This window comes from Entelurus aequoreus, linkage group LG06 (assembly GCF_033978785.1).
Source record: "Entelurus aequoreus isolate RoL-2023_Sb linkage group LG06, RoL_Eaeq_v1.1, whole genome shotgun sequence".
NCBI lineage: Eukaryota > Metazoa > Chordata > Actinopteri > Syngnathiformes > Syngnathidae > Entelurus > Entelurus aequoreus.
In genome coordinates, this window is record NC_084736.1 from 81,430,918 (window position 1) to 81,452,624 (window position 21,707).

A 21,707-nucleotide genomic window follows, 5' to 3' on the forward strand; every position below is an offset into this window, starting at 1 on the left:
ATAAGAAATTATCGAGTTCGAGCCCATTATCGAATCCTCTTATCGAACCGATTCCTTATCGATTCTCTTATCGAATCCAGATAGGTTGTTGTATATGGAAAAAAACACAATATTTGGTTTAACAAAAGCTCACTTTTATTTTATAAGAAAAAAATGAAATAAAATAAATAAATATTGACTGTTACCCCCCCTAAAAAAAATTTAAAAAAATAAAAATTGACTGTTGTTACCCAAAGTATATTAAATGGGATTTTTTCAGAAAAACAAATATATACAGTAACACAAAAACAATCTGTCTCTGTGATCACTATAGGTGATGCCTTGAGGCGTTTTTTAGGGTCCATTATTTTTGCTGCTTGTGTGACAGGAAATGACGTAGCTCAGTCATTAGACTGAGCTACGTCATTTCCTGTGATGTCCCACAGGGCATTTCTTGTGGGACGGGATTCGTTCCCAGGGATTCCAATAAAGAACCAACTCTTTTTCTTTACTATAGTGGCCTCGATAACGGGAACCGGTTCTCAAAAAGGGATTCGAGTCCATGGAATCGGTTCTTTTCTTATCGAACGGTTCTTTTCTTATCGAACAACCGGGAGAACCGGTTTCGAACATCATCCCTAATCAAGTGTTGCAAAGCTGTGTCATCAACACTCACAAGTATAAAACTACTTTTTTAAAGTAATCATTTCTTATTTTAAGCATAAAAAAAAAATCATGACTTTGACACAATTGTGTCTCATAATTAAAACAGATGACAGCCAAATGGACTTTGCTGTTTTATTTTCAATGAACAATAGAAAACACGTACTCATATAGTAGTACAGTTGGCACAGTACAGTAAACTGACAGTTAATATTTAAACATTTGACATTTATAACAATTTTGAACAGAAATAGTTCATGCACATTCTGATAAATTCCTCAAAATTACAATTAAAAACATTTTGGCCGGGGGCCGGGCTGTATATATGTGCACTGATTGACTGAAAGAGCACGCACTTGATGCAATGATGTCATGTTATCCATGGAAAAATGCATTTTTAGACAATATGATTTGCCTGAGCGGCTAGGAGACCCCGAGAGTAACAAGCGCTTGCCTTGTTGCCTTTCCATTAAGAACAATAAACTTGTTTTTAGTATAAGTTTGCTGGTTTCAAGAAATGTAATGCCGAGCGCATATCATTATGTCAAGATAATGGCACTAGCGTTTACTTCATTTAAGAATATTTTTCAACATATTGAGCAAAAAGGTCTCTTTTTTTTTCTCTACCAAGAAAAGTGCACTTGTTATTAGTGAGAATATACTTATTTTAAAGTTTTTTTGGGTTCATTGAGGTTAGCTAATTTGACTTGTTTTGGAAAGTCTTGACAAGCCGAATGTTCTTGTTCTATTGGCAGATAATTTTGCTTAGTTCAAATAAAATACCCCTCATGTTTGTATTTTTCTTTCTTGTTTTTGAACACTGACTTTTTGCAGTGTAGTCACTGCCGTCGTGTCCTTGGGCAAGACACTTTACCCACCTGCTCCCAGTGCCACCCACACTGGTTTAAATGTAACGTAGATATTGGGTTTCACTATGTAAAGCACTTTGAGAGAAGCGCTATATAAAATATAATTCACTTCACTTCAATAGTAAATAAATGCAATCAAAAGTCTGCTTACAGTGGAGCCTATGGGAGTCGATCTATTCTGCCTATAAAGCCCTTAAAAAAATCCAAATACATCTATTAAGGTTTTATATACATGATGTAAGTACATATGTAATGTAGTAACATTTTTTATTTTATGGTAATTTGCGCAGGTCCTGATGTGTGTGTCAAATTTGGTGAGTTTTGAAGCATGGTAAGTGGGTCAAATTAGCGTTTTTTTGTGGCGGTGCAATAATAATAATGAAGAATAATAATAAAACCTTACAAATTCAATAGGGTCCTTTCGTCCCATTGCAAAAGGACTCCCTTTGGGATTCCTTTGACAATGGTCCTGTGCGGACCCTAAATATGGCAGTGCCATGTTGGCATTTTTTTCCTCATAACTTGAGTTGATTTATTTTGGAAAACCTTGTTACATTGTTTAAAGCAGGGGTCAGCAACCTTTTTGAAAGCAAGAGCTACTTCTTGGGTACTGATTAATGCGAAGGGCTACCAGTTTGATACACACTTAAATAAATTGCCAGAAATAGCCAATTTGCTCAATTTACCTTTAACTCTATGTTATTATTAATAATCAATAATATTCACACTTAATTGAACGGTTTAAAAGAGGAGAAAACACAAAAAAAAAATGACAATTAAATTTTGAAACATAGTTGATCTTCAATTTCGACTCTTTAAAATTCAAAATTCAACCGAAAAAAAGAAGAGAAAAACTAGCTAATTCGAATCTTTTTTAAAAAATTTAAAAAATAATTTATGGAACATTATTAGTCATTTTTCCTGATTAAGATTAATTTTAGAATTTTGATGACATGTTTTAAATAGGTTAAAATCCAATCTGCACTTTGTTAGAATATATAACAAATTGGACCAAGCTATATTTCTAACAAAGACAAATCATTATTTCTTCTAGATTTTCCAGAACAAAATTTTTAAAAGAAATTCAAAAGACTTTGAAATAAGATTTAAATTTGATTCTACACATTTTCTAGATTTGCCAGAATAATTGTTTTGAATTTTAATCATAATAAGTTTGAAGAAATATTTCACAAATATTCTTCGTCGAAAAAACAGAAGCTAAAATGAAGAATTAAATTAAAATGTATTTATTATTCTTTACAATAAAAAAACTTAATTTACTTGAACATTGATTTAAATTGTCAGGAAAGACGAGGAAGGAATTTAAAAGGTAAAAAGGTATATGTGTTTAAAAATCCTAAAATCATTTTTAAGGTTGTATTATTTCTCTAAAATTGTCTTTCTGAAAGTTATAAGAAGCAAAGTAAAAAAAATTATGAATTTATTTAAACAAGTGAAGACCAAGTCTTTCAAATATTTTCTTGGATTTTCAAATTCTATTTGAGTTTTGTCTCTCTTAGAATTAAAAATGTCGGGCAAAGCGAGACCAGCTTGCTAGTAAATAAATACAATTTAAAAAATAGAGGCAGCTCACTGGTAAGTGCTGCTATTTGAGCTATTTTTAGAACAGGCCAGTGGGCTACTCATCTGGTCCTTACGGGTTACCTGGTGCCCGCGGGCACCGCGTTGGTGACCCCTGCTTTAATGCATCCGGCAGGGCATCACAACAAAATTAGGCATAATAATGTGTTCATTCCACCACTGTATATATCGGTATCGGTTGATATCGGAATCGGTAATTAAGAGTTGCACAATATCGGCAAAAAAGCCATTATCGGACATCTCTAATTATTAGTCCAGTTATTAGCATGACAATCTGCTGAAAGACACCATTCCATACCATAGCATTTTTATTAAAAAAATCACTTTTATTTTTTGTATTAGTTTTAGAAGTGTTTTGCAGCAAGGTTCTAAAGCCGATTCTTAAAAAAGTAATTCATTACTCTGGACTTGCCTGCCGACTCTCTCTGCTCCACGGTCGGGGTCCGACTTCAAAATGTTATGGAAATGCGGTCCTCGATTTCGAGGTGGAGTTTTCCAGGTGCGGCGAAAGTCACCTGCCTGCACGGGAACATGATAGTGAACGGTCTGCTAACACCTCAATTATGCAAACTTCATTTGTTCAAAGATTGGATTGTGACGTTATGGTGAGGATGAAGGTGGCGGGTGCAGATTCGGTACTGAGTGGGGTGAGAGCTTGACCTTTGAAGGACTAAGTGGGCCGGCAAAGGCTGTGACAGTCATCAGTGGATCCCTCGGGCTTTTGGTGTGTCGTTGGATCAGTGAGAGGCTTTCTGAGGATTCAGGAGACCACAAGGAACCGATGATGGGTTGAGAGGTGTTGTCTGCTGCCCTCAGCAAGGGGACGTAGCAGCGGTCTGTGAGAAAGTGGATATCACACTTGAATTGTATAATCAACCACTATTGTTCACATTGTGACTAAATCTTATTGTCTTTCAAGGGGAACTGCACTCTTTTTGGAATTTTGCATATCATTCACAATCAAAACGACGGAAGGTTTTGTTTATGCATTCTAAATATTAAATAAAAGTTCTCTTACAGCGGAAACAATTGGAGCTCCACTATTTTGCCCATGAATTCCAATAAATAAGCATTCAAAAAGCGCCAACAATACTACATTTACATTTCATGACTTGAATACTAACCAAGTGTTAGTGATATCGTTATTATAAGCGCTAATGCAGACAAACTAGTTATAGCTGCGCCGGGATCACTACAGTATGTGCCTATGTTTACATCATCGAGTGGTCTGCTGCTGCTTCGCTCCCTGTAGTTTATTCTGGATCATAAATCATGCATCTCACCTGCACAGAAGAAGATTGAGTAGGTATTCCATCAACTTGGTACACTTTATTGCTATTCTGAATGAAATAAAAATTAATCAATTTAAAAAAACATCCAAATCCCGATTTTTTTAGTAATCTAAAATAAATTCACTTTTTTGACCAATTATTTAAAAAATAAAAAAAATTCATAAAAAATAAAAGTTGGTACACTTTATTGCTATTCTGAATGTTGCTGGGTCGGGTTTGGTTTTGGAATTGGATTGCATTATTATGGTGTTGTTGTGTATTGTTTTGTTGGATTGATTAATAAAAAATTTTTTTTTTAAATAAATACATTAAAAGAAACATCCAAATCCCGATTTTTTTTAGTAATCTAAAAAAAACTTCTTAGTTTTTTTTTTACCAATTATTAAAAAAAGAAAAAAAAGAAGAAAAAAAGTTGGTACACTTTGCTATTCTGAATGTTGCTGGGTCGGGTTTGGTTTTGGAATGGATTGCATTATTATGGTATTGTTGTGTATTGTTTTGTTTGATTGATTAATGAATTTTTTTTTTTAAATAAATACATTTAAAAAAACATCCAAATCCTGATTTTTTTTTAGTAATCTAAAAAAATATATATATTTTTTTTTTTGACCAATTATTAAAAAAATAAAAAAATTTCCAAAAAAAAATAGAAAAAAAGGTGTATTGTTTTGTTGGATTGATTAATAAAAAATTTTTTTTTAAGTAGATACATTAAAAAAAACATCCAAATCCCGATTTTTTTTAGTAATCTAAAAAAAAAAACTTCTTTTTTTTTTTTGACCAATTATTAAAAAAAGAAAAAAAAAAAAAAAAAAAAGTTGGTACACTTTATTGCTATTCTAAATGTTGCTTGGTCGGGTTTGGTTTTGGAATTGGATTGCATTATCATGGTATTGTTGTGTATTGTTTTGTTGGATTGATTAATAAAAATTTTTTTTTTTAAATAAATACATTAAAAAAAACATCCAAATCCCGATTTTTTTTAGTAATCTAAAAAAAACTTCTTTTTTTTTTTGACCAATTATTAAAAAAAGAAAAAAAAAGTTGGTACACTTTGCTATTCTGAATGTTGCTGGGTCGGGTTTGGTTTTGGAAGTGGATTGCATTGTTATGGTATTGTTGTGTATTGTTTTGTTGGATTGATTAATAAAAAATTTTTAAATAAATACATTTTAAAAAACATCCAAATCCCGATTCTTTTAGTAATCAACTTTTTTTTTTTTGACCAATTAAAAAAATTAAAAATTTTTTTAAAAAGATTTAAAAAAAAAAAAAAAAGTTGGGACACTTTATTGCTATTCTGAATGTTGCTGGGTCGGGTTTGGTTTTGGAATTGGATTGCATTATTATGGTATTGTTGTGTATTGTTTTGTTTGATTGATTAATGATTTTTTTTTTTTAAATAAATACATTTAAAAAAACATCCAAATCCTGATTTTTTTTAGTAATCTAAAAAAAATATATATATTTTTTTTTTTACCAATTATTAAAAAAATAAAAAAATTTCCAAAAAAAAATTAGAAAAAATGGTATTGTTGTGTATTGTTTTGTTGGATTGATTAATAAAAATAAAAATAAAAAAAATTATAAATTTAAAGAAACGTCCAAATCCCGATTTTTCTAGTAATCTAAAAAAAATTCTTTTTTTTTGACCAATTATTTAAAAAAAAAAAAAAAAAATCTGAAAAAAAAAAAAGTTGGTACACTTTATTGCTATTCTGAATGTTGCTGGGTCGGGTTTGGTTTTGGAATTGGATTGCATTATTATGGTATTGTTGTGTATTGTTTTGTTGGATTGATTAATAAAAAAAATTTTTAAACATAAATAAATTTAAAAAACATCCAAATCCCGATTTTTGTAGTACTCTAAAAAAAAACGTCTTTTTTTTTGTTTTTTACCAATTATTTAAAAAATAAAAAACATTTTTCAAAAAAATAAAATAAAAATAAAACGTTGGTACACTTGACGGCCATTTAGTACCCGAAGCTGGCAAAGACGACACGAAAATACACTTGGCCCTTTTCTTTGTGAGGATTGTGAATCATTCTTCATCTAAATGGGAATATATGACAGCAGACCTCGCACAGTAAGTGATGTTGTATTATGTTTGTTGGCTCTCATGAAGTCTGCAGTGAGAAATAATCAGTGATTGAGGGGGAAAAAGCAAACGTCGTGATGCGTTTTTGAAATGAATGCGTATGCTTAAAATGATCAAAATACGTAAATATTAAATGTTATTATAAATGTGCCCATTGCTACATAACATATATACTTATATCCAGTATCTAAAACCTCAAAGGGGGTGTTTGGATGTTTTTAAGGGCTTTGTAGGCGGAATTAAGCAGCTCCCATAGGCTCCATTGTAAGCAGACTTTTGATCGCATTTACTTAATATTTAGAATGCAAAAAAATAAAAAAAATACATCCATCGTCATTTCTTTCATAATGATTGTAAACAAAAATTTGTTAAAAAAATAGTGCAGTTCACCTTTAAACCTCTAAAGGCTTAGTTTAGCTCTTATTTCCAAAATTGTGTACACTACTGAATTGGGGTTTTATGGCCGCTTATGTGGACACTTATACTGCCATCAGAAGAGTATAACGTACAATGGAATTTGGGGGGAAAAAAGTGTAAAAATAAGAATTAGCATGTCACTAAACATGAAGTACACGTTTGTTACTTATGGACTAAGTACATCATATCAAAAGATGATTCTTAGTTTTTATTCTAATTAGGGTCCAATAAGCCCAAATAGCAAAGAGAAATTAAAAAAAGCATGTAAACAAACAGCTTGGGCCTCAAGAGGTTAAATAATGCCAGTAGTTATGTATTTCAAAGGCCCAAGCACTGAGCAATAGCAATGGGAAGGCCATTTTGATCACTCTCTGCCTTTGTTTGCATTTTAAGGGCCTTAAAATTAAACATATTTCAACGGTTCTGAACACAACGCCCCCTATACATTTAGAAAAAAATAGCTCCTACCACCTGTTTTACGGATTGTCACGAAATTAAGTGGCGATGTCTAACATGCGAAAAAAATCGCAAGAAGCCATAAATTGTGGATTATTCTAGGCTGTCCCATAAGACGTGGGAGAAGCCTCTAACTCGCGAACCTACATAGCATGGTCCTCATAGTCAGACTTTGATAATAACTCATGTGTATGATTAGGATGACTACCTCACAGGATAAAATATGTTACTTCTTTAATTAACTGCAGTGCCACCTTGTGAGTCCTGCGTACGACCATTGACTCGTGCACACCTTGTGTTGCGTGGGGGGACTCCAGGGCCTGTTCGAAGCGGCTTGCAGCTTTCCTCTTTTTGTTTACCAACTGCAAATGTTCTTGCCTGAATTAATATGACCTGTTCTCTGGTTTTAAGCATGCATAACACGACCAATGATCAACTGATTCCAATTCAAAGAACAAAATATGTGGGTGCTTAGTGACAAGTAAGCAAAAACTGTAATATCAAAGTGTCAAGTTCTTAAAAAGGTTTTCAAAAAAAGGGTTTGTTCTTACCTTCTAAATAGTCACTTATTTTTTGCCTCACCTCCGGGGTTTGGCTCTTTCTGCTACAGATAATCTGATAAAAGGGTTACAAAAAAAAAGGTGTTAGTTGATCATCCACACAGCTGACACAATACAGGAAAGAACCAGCTTCTGCTCATCTATGTTTAGCATACAATGTGCCGCCAACAAATTTAGAAGCCAAAAGGTCACAACTTTAAAACCTTGCTAAGCAAAACTACAACCTGGATAAGTCAAACCCAGTGCATGCTAGGGGTGGAACAGTACGTGTCTTTGTATCGTTTCGGTACGGGGGTTCCGGTTCGGTTCGGAGGTGTACCGAACGAGTTACCACACGGACATATTAAGTAGCGTAACGCTCGTTGTGTAAACAATGCACACGGAGGCACAACACACGGCATGCTAGCAGCTAACGGGCTAGGATAGACTGACCATACGTCCTCTTTTCACCGGACATGTCCTCTTTTGCGGAGCTGTCAGGGCGGAGTTTCTTAAATGCCTCAAATGTCGGGCATTTTGAGTTAGGGTTGCGTGTATTTTCAATGTACGTACAGGGTTAAGAAGGGGTTAAAAACAAAACAAATTGTGCGCGCAGCAGCATTGGTGAGGGAGGGGCAGAGACAGAGAGAGAGAGAGAGTTATGATAAACGCGCATGCGTCGCCAGGCTCAGCTTTTTATCCATAGATTTATCACATTTAATTTTTTATTATCTATAGCAGGGGTGTCAAAAGTGTGCCCCCGGAGGCCATTTGCGGCCCACAGCTAATGTTTTAAAGGCCCACGGCACATTCTAAAAATACTATTAAAATTAAAGCTGCAAGCAGCGATGGACGGGACCGACTTTGAGGGCTCATAAAATCCAAACCGGAGCAGTAATTAAAACTCTTTCATCAACTTTTAATCAGAAGGGTTCAATCGCTCTCCTGTGCTAATTTGAAGCCGACACGACAAACACGCTCAGAGGAGATAATGTTTGAAAAAAGGTGACTGTTTTCACTCAACTTTTGTTTTGAAGGGGGAATTGCAAACTTCCTGTTGATTTTTGCTGGGGGTTGTCAGTGTATGAAATATACCGTAATTTCTGGACTATAAGCCGCACCAGCTAAATTTAGGGGAAAATACAGATTGCTCCATATATAAGCCGCACCCGACTATAAGCCGCAGGGTTTTGATGTGTAATTACCGTAGTATATAGGGGTTCCTGCTACCACGGAGGGGATTGTCGGGACAGAGATGACTGTTTGGGAACTCAAAGCGTCCCATTTATTAACAATACATCTTTCAATCATTCAATCAAACTTTCACATCTTTGACATGGCGAACAGCATTCGTGCAGAGTACAAATAATACAACGGTGCAAAGTAATACAAAGTGCTCGCCTGTACGTTATCAAAATAACCAGCCTACCGGTATATGAAAAGTCAGTCTTTAATCATTGTGTCATCGTCTTCCTCCTGCGTACTAAAACCACCGAAATCCTCTTCGTCGGTATCGGAGAAGAACAGGCCGTAAATAAGCCGCAGGGACCAGAACGAGGGGGAAAAGTAGCGGCTTATAGTCCGGAAATTACGGTAGGTCTAAGTGAAACCTACATAGAGGTTTTTGTTTCATGTCTCTACTACATTCCTACTGGGAGTTAGAGGCAGTTTTGTCTGTGTTTTCTTCCTAGGGGGCGCTAGAGAGCAATTTTGAGTTTTGGGGTTTGGTTTTTTGATTAGATCGCAATTTTCGTGATGTGTGTGTCCAATTTGGTGAGTTTTGAAGCATGTTAAGGGGGTCAAATTACAGCTCAAAGAGGCGGCGGTATAATAATAAAACGCTAGAAATACAATAGGGTCCTCTGTCCCAAAGGGGCATTCGGTCCCTAATAAACAAAAACATAACAAAAGTGAAATAAAAAAGCTTCAAGGTGAAATATACACTACCGTTCAAAAGTTTGGGGTCACCCAAACAATTTTGTGGAATAGCCTTCATTTCTAAGAACAAGAATAGACTGTCGAGTTTCAGATGAAAGTTCTCTTTTTTTGGCCATTTTGAGCGTTTAATTGACCCCACAAATGTGATGCTCCAGAAACTCAATCTGCTCAAAGGAAGGTCAGTTTTGTAGCTTCTGTAACGAGCTAAACTGTTTTCAGATGTGTGAACATGATTGCACAAGGGTTTTCTAATCATCAATTAGCCTTCTGAGCCAATGAGCAAACACATTGTACCATTAGAACAATTGAGTGATAGTTGCTGGAAATGGGCCTCTATACACCTATGTAGATATTGCACCAAAAAGCAGACATTTGCAGCTAGAATAGTCATTTACCACATTAGCAATGTATAGAGTGTATTTCTTTAAAGTTAAGACTAGTTTAAAGTTATCTTCATTGAAAAGTACAATGCTTTTCCTTAAAGAATAAGGACGTTTCAATGTGACCCCAAACTTTTGAACGGTAGTGTAATTTAGAAAAAGTTGCAATGTTGACTAATAAAACAAAGCTGTTTTTTTCTTTTTTTCAAACTGTCATTGCTCAAAACATAATATTGAATCAAAATCAATGTTGTTATGAATTATTGACCTATCCAAGGCTCCCATTACTTCACATCAAATATTCCAGTAAGAAAAATATTTTTGGTGGAAGATTTTGCAAATTTGGTAAATAAATAACTAGAGATGTCCGATAATATTGGCCTGCCGATATTATTGGCCGATATATGCGTTAAAATGTAATATCGGAAATTATCGGTATCATTTATCGTTTTTTTTATTATCGGTATCGTTTTTTTTTGTTTTTTTTAATATTAAATCAACATAAAAAACACAAGATACACTTACAATTAGTGCACCAACCCAAAAAACCTCCCTCCCCCATTTACACTCATTCACACAAAAGGCTTGTTTCTTTCTGTTATTAATATTCTGGTTCCTATATTATATATCAATATATATCAATACAGTCTGCAAGGGATACAGTTATTAATATTAACAATATAACAATATATATCAATACAGTCTGCAAGGGATACAGTTATTAATATTAACAATATAACAATATATATCAATACAGTCTGCAAGGGATACAGTCCGTAAGCACTGCTGCTCCACTAATAGTACTAACCTTTAACAGTTAATTTTACTAATTTTCATTCATTACTAGTTTCTATGTAACTGTTTTTATATTGTTGTACTTTCTTTTTTATCCAAGAATTTTTTTTAAATTTATTTATCTTATTTTACTATTTTTTTTAAAAAGTACCTTATCTTCACCATACCTGGTTGTCCAAATTAGGCATAATAATGTGTTAATTCCACGACTGCATATATCGGTTGATATCGGTATCGGTTGATATCGGTATCGGTAATTAAAGAGTTGGACAATATCGGAATATCGGATATCGGCAAAAAGCCATTATCGGACATCCCTATAAATAACCCAAAAATTTATATTTTGTTGTTTTCTTTACTGTACCGAAAATGAACCGAACCGTGACCCCTAAACCGAGGTACGTACCGAACCGACATTTCTGTGTACCGTTACACCCCTAGTGCATGCACACTGGCTTTTTGAAAGATGAAGGGGGTTTAGGTCACAATGAACACGTACATCACAAGGCTTCAAGTCATCTTTGTTCTTCCTGTTCTTATCAGTATCTGGATGCGAACACAGGACATTGACCACCTCCGGACACCCGAACTTGCAGGCAAAGTGGAGTGGTGTTTCAAAACCCTGCAGACAAAACATTGGCGTGTCAACAGGCCGGAAGAAGAATCGGTTTAGACCGTAGCCTAGTGACTTACGGCCTTATCTGGAGTGTTGAGGTAAAGGTCTACAATATAACGGATGCGTTTCTGCAGCATGGTCTCGTCATCGTCTGGGTACATGAGGCGCATGAACTCCGGGTTCTCCAAGGTGTCCAGCAGGAGCTGGGCGATGCCCGCCTGGTTTTCCTTGGCCGCCACGTGCATTGCGTTATACCTGCAGCCCTCCTGGGGACAAATAGGACAAAACATTTTTGTTAGAATTAAGGATGTCCGATAATGGCTTTTTGCCGATATCCGATATTCCGATATTGTCCAACTCTTTAATTACCGATACCGATATCAACCGATATATACAGTCGTGGAATTAACACATTATTATGTCTAATTTGGACAACCAGGTATGGTGAAGATAAGGTACTTTTAAAAAAAAATTATAAAATAAAATAAGATAAATAAATTAAAAACATTTTCTTGAATAAAAAAGAAAGTACAACAATATAAAAACAGTTACATAGAAACTAATAATTAATGAAAATGAGTAACATTAACTGTTAAAGGTTAGTACTATTAGTGGAGCAGCAGCACGCACAATCATGTGTGCTTACGGACTGTATCCCTTGCAGACTGTATTGATATATATTGATATATAATGTAGGAAGCAGAATATTAATAACAGAAAGAAACAACCCTTTTGTGTGAATGAGGAGGGAGGTTTTTTGGGTTGGTGCATTAATTGTAAGTGTATCTTGTGTTTTTTATGTTGATTTAATTTAAAAAAAAACAACAAAAAAAAACAAAACAAAAAAAAACGATACTGATAATAAAAAAAACGATACCGATAATTTCCGATATTACATTTTAACGCATTTATCGGCCGATAATATCGGATCGGCAGGCCGATATTATCAGACATCCCTAGTTAGAATAATTGTTTCTAAATTTACACAAAAACTTTGTGTTACATCTGAGTGCCCGGTGAGAAGACAAAAGCTGTCTTTGAAACCTACCAGGAAGAAGGCTTGTAAAACTCCACCGTGTAAGGGGGAAAGCTACATGAAGGGTTTTCTGTGTTCTCTCATGTATGGTAATCAACAGAAAGATATTGTTCTACCCCAAGGACTTCAAAGCGGAGAGAAGATAGGATCTGCCCAATTTCCAGACGACCTCTTTTTGAACCTCCTTTTTGAACTGGTTTTTACGAACGTCTTTTTGAACTATTTTACGGACCTCTTTTTGAACTGTTTACAACCTCGTCCCTTAGAAGCAGCTGTTGTCATGTGGTCAGAGAAAGTCCAAATAAAAGGGGAAGGCGTACAATCTTTTGGCAGAGCGTACTGAGACACTGTACAGGAGTACAGTGTGTCCAGGCGTCTCTCCTCAATTGAGCCAAATTTAATTCTGTCTCTGTTTAATTATTTGCTTCTTGTCTTGTTTAATAGATGTCATCAGTGTTTGAACCTGACAGTAATATTTTATATGGCTTCTGACTAGGGATGTCCAATAATGGCTTTTTGCCGATATCCGATATTCCGATATTGTCCAACTCTTTAATTACCGATACCGATATCAACCGATACCGATATCAACCGATACCGATATCAACCGATATATGCAGTCGTGGAATTAACACATTATTATGCCTAATTTGGACAACCATGTATGGTGAAGATAAGGTACTTTTAAAAAAAATAAAAAATAAAATAAGATAACTAAATTTTTTTCTTGAATAAAAAAGAAAGTAAAACAATATAAAAACAGTTACATAGAAACTAGTAATTAATGAAAATGAGTAAAATTAACTGTTAAAGGTTAGTACCATTAGTGGACCAGCAGCACGCACAATCATGTGTGCTTACGGACTGTATCCCTTGCAGACTGTATTGATATATATTGATATATAATGTAGGAACCAGAATATTATTAACAGAAAGAAATGGGGGGAGGGAGGTTTTTTGGGTTGGTGCACTAATTGTAAGTGTATCTTGAGTTTTTTATGTTGATTTAATACAAATTAAAAAAAAACGATACAGATAATAAAAAACCGATACCGATAATTTCCGATATTACATTTTAACGCATTTAATATCGGCAGGCCGATATTATCGGACATCCCTACTTCTGACAGCTTGCAAAACAAATTGGTATGTTCAGGATGCAAGTAATTAAGTATAATTTAACATCTCGATTAAAAAGGAATAATGAGCTTTTACATTTTTTATAGAACATTACATCAGCCCTTTGAGACACTGGTGATTTAGGGCTATATAAGTAAACGTTGATTAATTGATTGACATTTGCCAATTCATGGAAAACAATAATTGTACTTAAAACTATCATAAAGCTGCATTACCTCTGAAAGCTGCAAGGCTCACTTTGGACACCCAGTGCATGAATCTCAATGAATTGTCATTCAGTGTTTCACAAACATTTCTTCATTTTTGCTGCGGCCACCACTAACAAATTTGGACTGCTACTAATACAGTCATTTAAAACTAATACAGGAATTTAAAATATATGCAATAACGCCGACGTGCAACATGCAGTAACATAAATTTTATGGCATAATACACCTTTTTATGCAGCTCTAGAGCCTTAATCGATCGGTGAGTGTGCAGGTGTACTAAATGTTGGGACCAGGTGAACCTGTATCATGTTTATTGTTAGAATAATTGTTTCTAAATTACCACAAAAACTTTGTATTACGTTGAGTTCCTAGCAGGGGGACGGGAGCTGTCTTTGAAACCTACCAAGAAGAAGGCTCGTAAAACTCCACTGTGTAAGGGGGAGAGCCACATGAACGGGTTTCTGTTTTCTCTCGTGTATGGTAATCAACAGAAGGATGTTGTTCTGGCCCAAGGACTTCAAAGCTGAGAAATGACAGGATCTGCCCAATTTCCAGACGAACTCTTTTTGAACCATTTTATGGACCTCTTTTTGAACTATTTTACAAACTCTTTTTGAACTGACCTTTCCTGTGAATTGTTTACGACCTTTCCTGTGAACTTTTTTGCGACCTTTGTCCTTTTTTCCAAAATAAAAGAAGGAGGCATGCAATCTTTTGGCAGAGCGTGCTGAGATACTGTTCAAGTGTGTCCAGGCGTGTCTCCTCAATTGAGTCCAAATTGAATTCTGTCTCTGTTTAATTATTTGCCTCTTGTCTTGTTTAATAGATGTCATCAGTGTTTGAACCTGACATTTATGATGTTTTTTTTCCTGATTGTGTGTAGAAAGTAATATAGCAACGTGTTTTACATGCTTACCTGCACAATGGTGGGGTTGTCGCCTGAGCCAATGAGATAGCGTGGGTTGCTCCAGACCAGCTCACTGAAGGCTGCCTCGTCTCCCTTCTCCGCAGGTTTTCTCAGCTTGGTCGTTAGGTCCTGTGTGCGTGGGCTCTTAAAACTGTTGGCCCGCTCCCGGTTAATGGTATCCACTTCCATGTTGTCTAGCGTGTGGAGAAAAACAAGAGTGAGGAGCCAGCAGTGGGGGGCTGGGAGTGCAATATTTATGTGGAAAACACTATATATATATATATATATATATATATATATATATATATATATATATATATATATATATATATATATATATATATATATATATATATATATATATATATATATATATATATATATATATATATATATATATATATATATATATATATATATATATATATATTAGGGCTGCAACAACTAATCGATTAAATCGATTAAAATCGATTATAAAAATAGTTGGCGATTAATTTAGTCATCGATTCGTTGGAACTAGCTATGCGCATGCGCGGAGGCATTTAAAAAAAAAAAAAAAAAATTTAATTTTTTTTTTTTTTTTTTTAATAAACCTTTATTTATAAACTGCAACATTTACAAACAGCTGAGAAACAATAATCAAAATAAGTACAAAAACAGTACAAAACAGCGCCAGGGCAGCGCTGAGGCTACGTCTCATGAGGTGGCGTAAGCTAGCCAATGATGTGTCATGTGCAGCTCACGTGACGACGGCGTCTCCTTTGCTGGAAAAATTCGAAAAATGGCGCAGGAAAACACTACCGATAGTTTAGCGGAGAAACATCTTGAGGTTATTGCTTCAATGGAGAAAAGTGTACGACCTTAGTAGTCAAAAGTGTGGGAACACTGTACTTTAAAGATTTCAAAGAAGAGCGTTTCCTGCAAAATGGCACGGAAGTACAACATTGCTTCAGGAGCACCTGAAAAGGAAACATGTTGGAGCCATGGATGAAGGGAGGAACTCACAGTACGTAACTTTTTAAGTCCATAGTGGCAACAGGCATTCATGAGTTCAGCTTTTTTGTGAGTAACGTTAAAGTTATGCCTTTGTTGCAACGCGGGGCTGATAATGTGTCTCCGGCACACTTGACTCCGTTTTGAGAGAGAAAACGCATGGTTACCAATTTTGAAATAAATGTAACGGACAGAAATATCTCAGGTTGGTTTCAAAATGGATCAATGTAGCCGGGCCGATAAAGCTATATAAATATATTTAGATTTGAGTGACGCTTTAGTATAACTAAACGTTATGAAGGTGCTGGAATATTTCATGCTATTATTCAGAGGCAGCCTAAAATGAATCCTTTATTATTCACAACAGAAACGTGTACAATATCTGATTCAGTTCTGATCTGATGAGTTACATTTCTGTGTTATTATTGGTGTATGCTGCACCCCCAATGTCCACAACATGGTGCCGGTATGCTGGTTTTTTCCAATAAAATACTGGAAAGGATAGAAATATAGTTTGTCTCTTTTATCCGATTATTAATCGATTAATCGAAGTAATAATAGACAGATTAATCGATTATCAAATTAATCGTTAGTTGCCGCCCTAAAATATATATATATATATATATATATATATATATATATATATATATATATATATATACATACATACATACATACATACATACATACATACATACATACATACATACATACATACATACATACATACATACATACATACATACATACATATATATATATATATATATATATATATATATATATATATATATATATATATATATATATATATATATATATATATTATTTTTTTATTTTTTTTTATTCAGCCCGGCCCTCGGATAAAAACATTTTTATTGTAATTTTGAAGAATTTATCTGAATGTGCATAAACTATTTCTGTTCAAAATTGTTTGATATGTTAAATGTTTAAATATTGACTGTCAGTTCACTGTACTGTGCCAACTGTACTACTATATGAGAACGTCTTTTCTATTGTTTCATTGAAAATAAAACGGCAAAGTCCATTTGGCTGTCATCTGTTTTAATTATGAGACACAATTGTGTCAAAGTCATAATTTTTTTTTCATGCTTGAAATAAGAAATGATGACTTTAAAAAAGTAGTTTTATACTTGTGAGTGTTGATGACACAGCTTTGCAACACTTGATATTCTAGTTTCAAGCATGTTTTACTCAATATAGCTCATCAAATCTCAGCAACAAGCTGTAATATTTTACTGAGATCATTTAGGACTAAAACCCTTAAAACAAGTAAAACACTCTAACAAAATCTGCTTAGTGAGAAGAATTATCTTATCGGACAGAAAATAAGCAAATATCACCCTTATTTGAGATATTTCATCTTACTTAGATTCCAGTTCTTGCAGTGAAGTCTCTGATTCAATGAAACATTCTCACCTTTATTGAAGACCTGGCCTGGTTTTGCAGGAGACATGCATGTTGTAGATTTGCTCGTAGAGGGGAAATAGTCACACATCCCCTTGGCAAATGTCTCAGCATCCTCACGGTTGGAAAAAGCTTTAAAGCGTGCGCCCTTCATCACCTTCACAGCTTGAAGGGCATCTTTCTTGTCCGTATACACAAGTGATCGCTCTGTAAACACACGATAAGAATCAGCACTGATATTTGGAGCTGCGGCAACAACTTGTTAAACAAAGAGTCGATAGACTTTGGCATAGGGCTGGACGAATATATGATCGTGCAGTGAGACCGTATTGCTATATGAACTATATTATACATTTCCATAGTTTAGTTAGCTGAGGTATATAATGTCCAGTGTATTTTGTCAACAACTGTATGTGTGTAACGTATTTCTTGTGCTGAGCAATCATAAAACGGCTGCGTAAGACGCACTGGGTAAGGCTCGCAGTAATCCCGCCTACTGGCGGTAGAGGGCGGTAGTGATCCCAGAGATCATTCTTGCGACTACTCGGCTGCAGAATAAGTGACAACAAGCAGCAACAGTTAGCAGCGATAGTTTATTTTTTCCTCTCGCCTGAACTTTTAACATGGAGGATTACATATCTAAAATAAAACAGTTTTCTAAACTGGACTTTCAATCGAAGCAGGAGGTAATAATTAAAGAAAGATCTCCATCGAGACAGAGAGACTTTTAAAACTGAAGAAAGATAAGGAAGACTTCTATAAACAAGTTATCGATGCTTTTGTTCAAAAGGAGCGCCGCATGGACTTCATTTATAAGTAAAGGTAAGACCATAATAACGTTTTTTTTATTAAATGTGCTTTTTTGTGTGCTACAGTTTGTATGTGTAAAGTTAAAGTTAAGTTAAAGTACCAATGATTGTCACACACACACTAGGTGTGGTGAAATTTGTCCTCTGCAGTTGACCCATCCCCTTGATCACCCCCTGGGAGGTGAGGGGAGCAGTGGGCAGCAGCGGCGCTGCGCCCGGGAATCATTTTTAGTGATTTAACCCCCAATTCCAACCCTTGATGCGGAGTGCCAAGCAGGGAAGAATGCTGGTATGAGCTTTTAAACATAACCCGTTAACTGCTGCCAATCAAATGGTGAATAAGATACTCTTTAGGGTTCATATGTTTGTAAATCTGACTGTGATGAAGTCAGTGCCTCACCTGACATGAACCTCACCGCATGTCACTGGTGTATTTGTATTGAACCGTTTCGGTACGGGGGATTCGGTTCGGTTGTGTACCAAACGAGTTTCCACACAGACATATTAAGTAGCGTACCGCACGTTGTGTAAACAATGCACACCGAGGCACAACACACGGCATGCTAGCAACGACCGAACTACTACAACATGCAAAAGCCAGAGCTGGAAGACCCTGCTGCCTCGTTAAGATCTCCCGTTTGGGAACACTTCGGTTTCGCGGTGCGATACAACGATGGATAACATCGCTTCAACGAAGAGAAAGACGAGCGTGGTGCAAACACCGCATTCAAGCAGCCTCTCCTCGGCGAGTCAGGCAGGGCTAAAGCAATAACAAATGTTTTTATAGCAGCAGATTTAAGACCGTATTGCATTAAAAACTAGATTTTGAGCCACTTCTATGGTGGAAGAACAATGAGCCCATATATCCTCTTACTACCAAGTTAGCCAGGCACTACCTCGCCATACCTGCTACCTCCGTGCCCAGCCAAAGGGTATTTTCCACAGCTGGAGACATTTTAACTGCAAGCAGGTCTGCTCTTTCTGCAGACAATGTGGATAAACTGATTTTTCTGGCAAAAAACATGAAAATTGAGTGAAAGTCACCAGGGTTAAAGGCTGGGGGGGAAAGAAAAGTTAATCTGAGGCTGAGTTGACTTGAAACGGTTTAATGTTGCACTTTTTGTATGTAGAAGAAAAGTTTTGTCATTTTATTTAATCTGAGCAACAACTTGAAGCGGTTTAGTGTTGCACTTTATATGTGGAAATGTTGCACTTTATATGTAGACAGGTTTTGTTAAGAAACCAATTCTGAACCTTATTTTATTTAGTTTTTATTTTATATATGTTGACTGCATTGACCCTGGCAATGGAGCCTGTGTGTATATGTATGTTATTGTTATGTTAAAAGGATAAAGCCATTGTTTACACATTTTGGTAAATAAATAACCAGATAGTGTATATTTTGTTTTTTTCTTACTGTACCGAAAATGAACCGAACCGTGACCTCTAAACCGAGGTACGTACCAAACCGAAATTTGTGTGTACCGTTACACCCTTAAATGATCGTGATCGTAGTTCAAGCGTAAGGCCAAAAATGCAACTAGAATATATATATTTTTTACATTACAGGTGACAACATGGTATGCTTTTTCTTACTTACCGTTTCGAGATAAAATATCCTCCCACAGAGGACATACTCCGTAATAAAAAGCTGGGGACACTTGTGCGTCTTTTGAAGTGGTTTCCATTGCGGATTGACAACTAGAGCTGTTGCAAGCCCCTGCTGAGATCTCGTCTTCCTCTGGCGGGTTGAGACCCACACCATAGCCGAAGTCCAGCTCCTCATTTGAGCTTCGGCTCACTGCATCGGCGGATTTGGCGCACGGTGAAGGTATGACATGGTCACCCACTGAAGCCAAGCCATCCGCGGCCCTTGCGGACGAGCCGTCGTCCGAGTCGGTGGTGCTCCTTTCCGGACCGGCGAGCGCTCGGGCCAATTTTCTCTCGAAGATGGCTCGAGTGGTGGCGGTAATGGGGCCGCACTTTAGATCTGCTCGGGCAAATTCCTCACGCAGTTGATCAGCGGTCAGCTCCTTCAGCCTGGTCAAAACTGCCTCCATACTTCAGCTCCCTGGAACACCGAAATATGCCTTAGCTATCGAGACAACCACCTTTAATTAATACACATTGATAAGAGATACATCCCATCCAGTTATTCCTCATACTTATTGTTGTTATATCTTATTCTGCCACCACTCAACCAAAACGGACAGAGGTTAGCGAAAGGTTAGCATGTCAACAAAAAAATTCTGCAGGAAATGTTCTACTCTATATTACTTTAAACACAAAATGCTTTAAAATTACCAAATTAAAAAGCATCTCTCAGTGTAAGGGATCTGATATACCCATGACTTGCTACGTGAAACTTAGTAAATTATGGCTACGCGAGGACCTTCGTAGTGCCTCACAATAGTGTCCTGGGCATGACGTTAAAGTGCATCCGGCGGTGGAGGCTCCTCTATGGGGGTCTTGGGGCACTAGGAGGTTAACCCCTTTACTACTGTTACCCCAGGTGGCCCTTAGCAAAGGCCTAGTACCTGACTGCCCCCTAGCCAGGGATACGGTGAAGACTTCAACGGCGGAAGACGGTAGATTTAAGAACTACCACAACGGCTGCAATGGCAAAGAAGGCTGCAGCAGAAAAGGTCCCCAGTCGTCTTGGACTCCATGCCACTGGACGCTGACCCGATTCTGTCAAGGATCGTGTGGTGACTGTCTGTGCACCAGTCTCCCCACGTTAAACAAAGTCACGCACAGGCATCCTCCATAAAGGGATACACCCCTACCAGGAGGATCGTCATACTCGTTGGAGTGACCGCCGATGATGACTGCCTCACAATACGAAGGTCCTGAGTAGTCCCGAGTTCAATCCCGGGCTCGGGATCTTTTCTGTGTGGAGTTTGCATGTTCACCCCGTGACTGCGTGGCTTCCCTCCAGGTACTCCGCCAAAGACATGCACCTGGGGATAGGCCCCTCCCACCTCCAAAGACATGCACCTGGGGATAGGCCCCTCCCACCTCCAAAGACATGCACCTGGGGATAGGTTGATTGGCAACACTAAATTGGCCCTAGTGTGTGAATGTTGTCTTGTCTATCTGTGTTGGCCCTGTGATGAGGTGGCGACTTGTCCAGGGTGTACCCCGCCTTCCGCCCGAATGCAGCTGAGATAGGCTCCAGCACCCTCCACCACCCCAAAAGGGAAAAGCGGTAGAAAATGGATGGATGGAGTTCAAAAAACCAAAAAATGAACTGATTTGAGTTTTGATCTCTAAAAAGTAAAATGTGTTTTTTTCCTCCCATTACGTGATGCTTCATGTTTTAACTTAAAATCCTGATGCATTGCAATTAGGGCTGGGCGGAATATGGAATATACTCAAAATATTGCGGGTTTGTCTCTGTGTGATGTAGAAAATTACCATTTTGTGAGTATTCGAGTATACGTTCTCACGCGGTACAATTTATTTATCTTATTTTATTTTATTAATTTTAAAAAAAAAGGACCGTATCTTCACCATACCTGGTTGTCCAAATTAGGCAGA

The 21,707-nt window shown here is 36.4% G+C and overlaps 1 protein-coding gene across 3 annotated transcripts in view; it reads right to left on the reverse strand.

Moving 5' to 3' along the window:
* ankle2 (ankyrin repeat and LEM domain containing 2) overlaps positions 1 to 21,707 on the reverse strand; it is a 35,663-nt gene that overhangs the window by 11,505 nt on the left and 2,451 nt on the right. For all 3 annotated transcript variants that reach the window (XM_062051635.1, XM_062051634.1, XM_062051633.1), the window contains exons 2-9: positions 19,768 to 20,238; positions 17,371 to 17,565; positions 14,947 to 15,131; positions 11,723 to 11,911; positions 11,529 to 11,651; positions 7,929 to 7,992; positions 3,774 to 3,949; positions 3,526 to 3,632 (exon numbers count right to left, since the gene is read on the reverse strand). In XM_062051635.1, coding sequence (XP_061907619.1) covers positions 3,526 to 3,632; positions 3,774 to 3,949; positions 7,929 to 7,992; positions 11,529 to 11,651; positions 11,723 to 11,911; positions 14,947 to 15,131; positions 17,371 to 17,565; positions 19,768 to 20,227 — 1,499 coding nt within the window. In that variant the 5' untranslated portion in view covers positions 20,228 to 20,238. The remainder of the gene's footprint in view (positions 1 to 3,525; positions 3,633 to 3,773; positions 3,950 to 7,928; positions 7,993 to 11,528; positions 11,652 to 11,722; positions 11,912 to 14,946; positions 15,132 to 17,370; positions 17,566 to 19,767; positions 20,239 to 21,707) is intronic.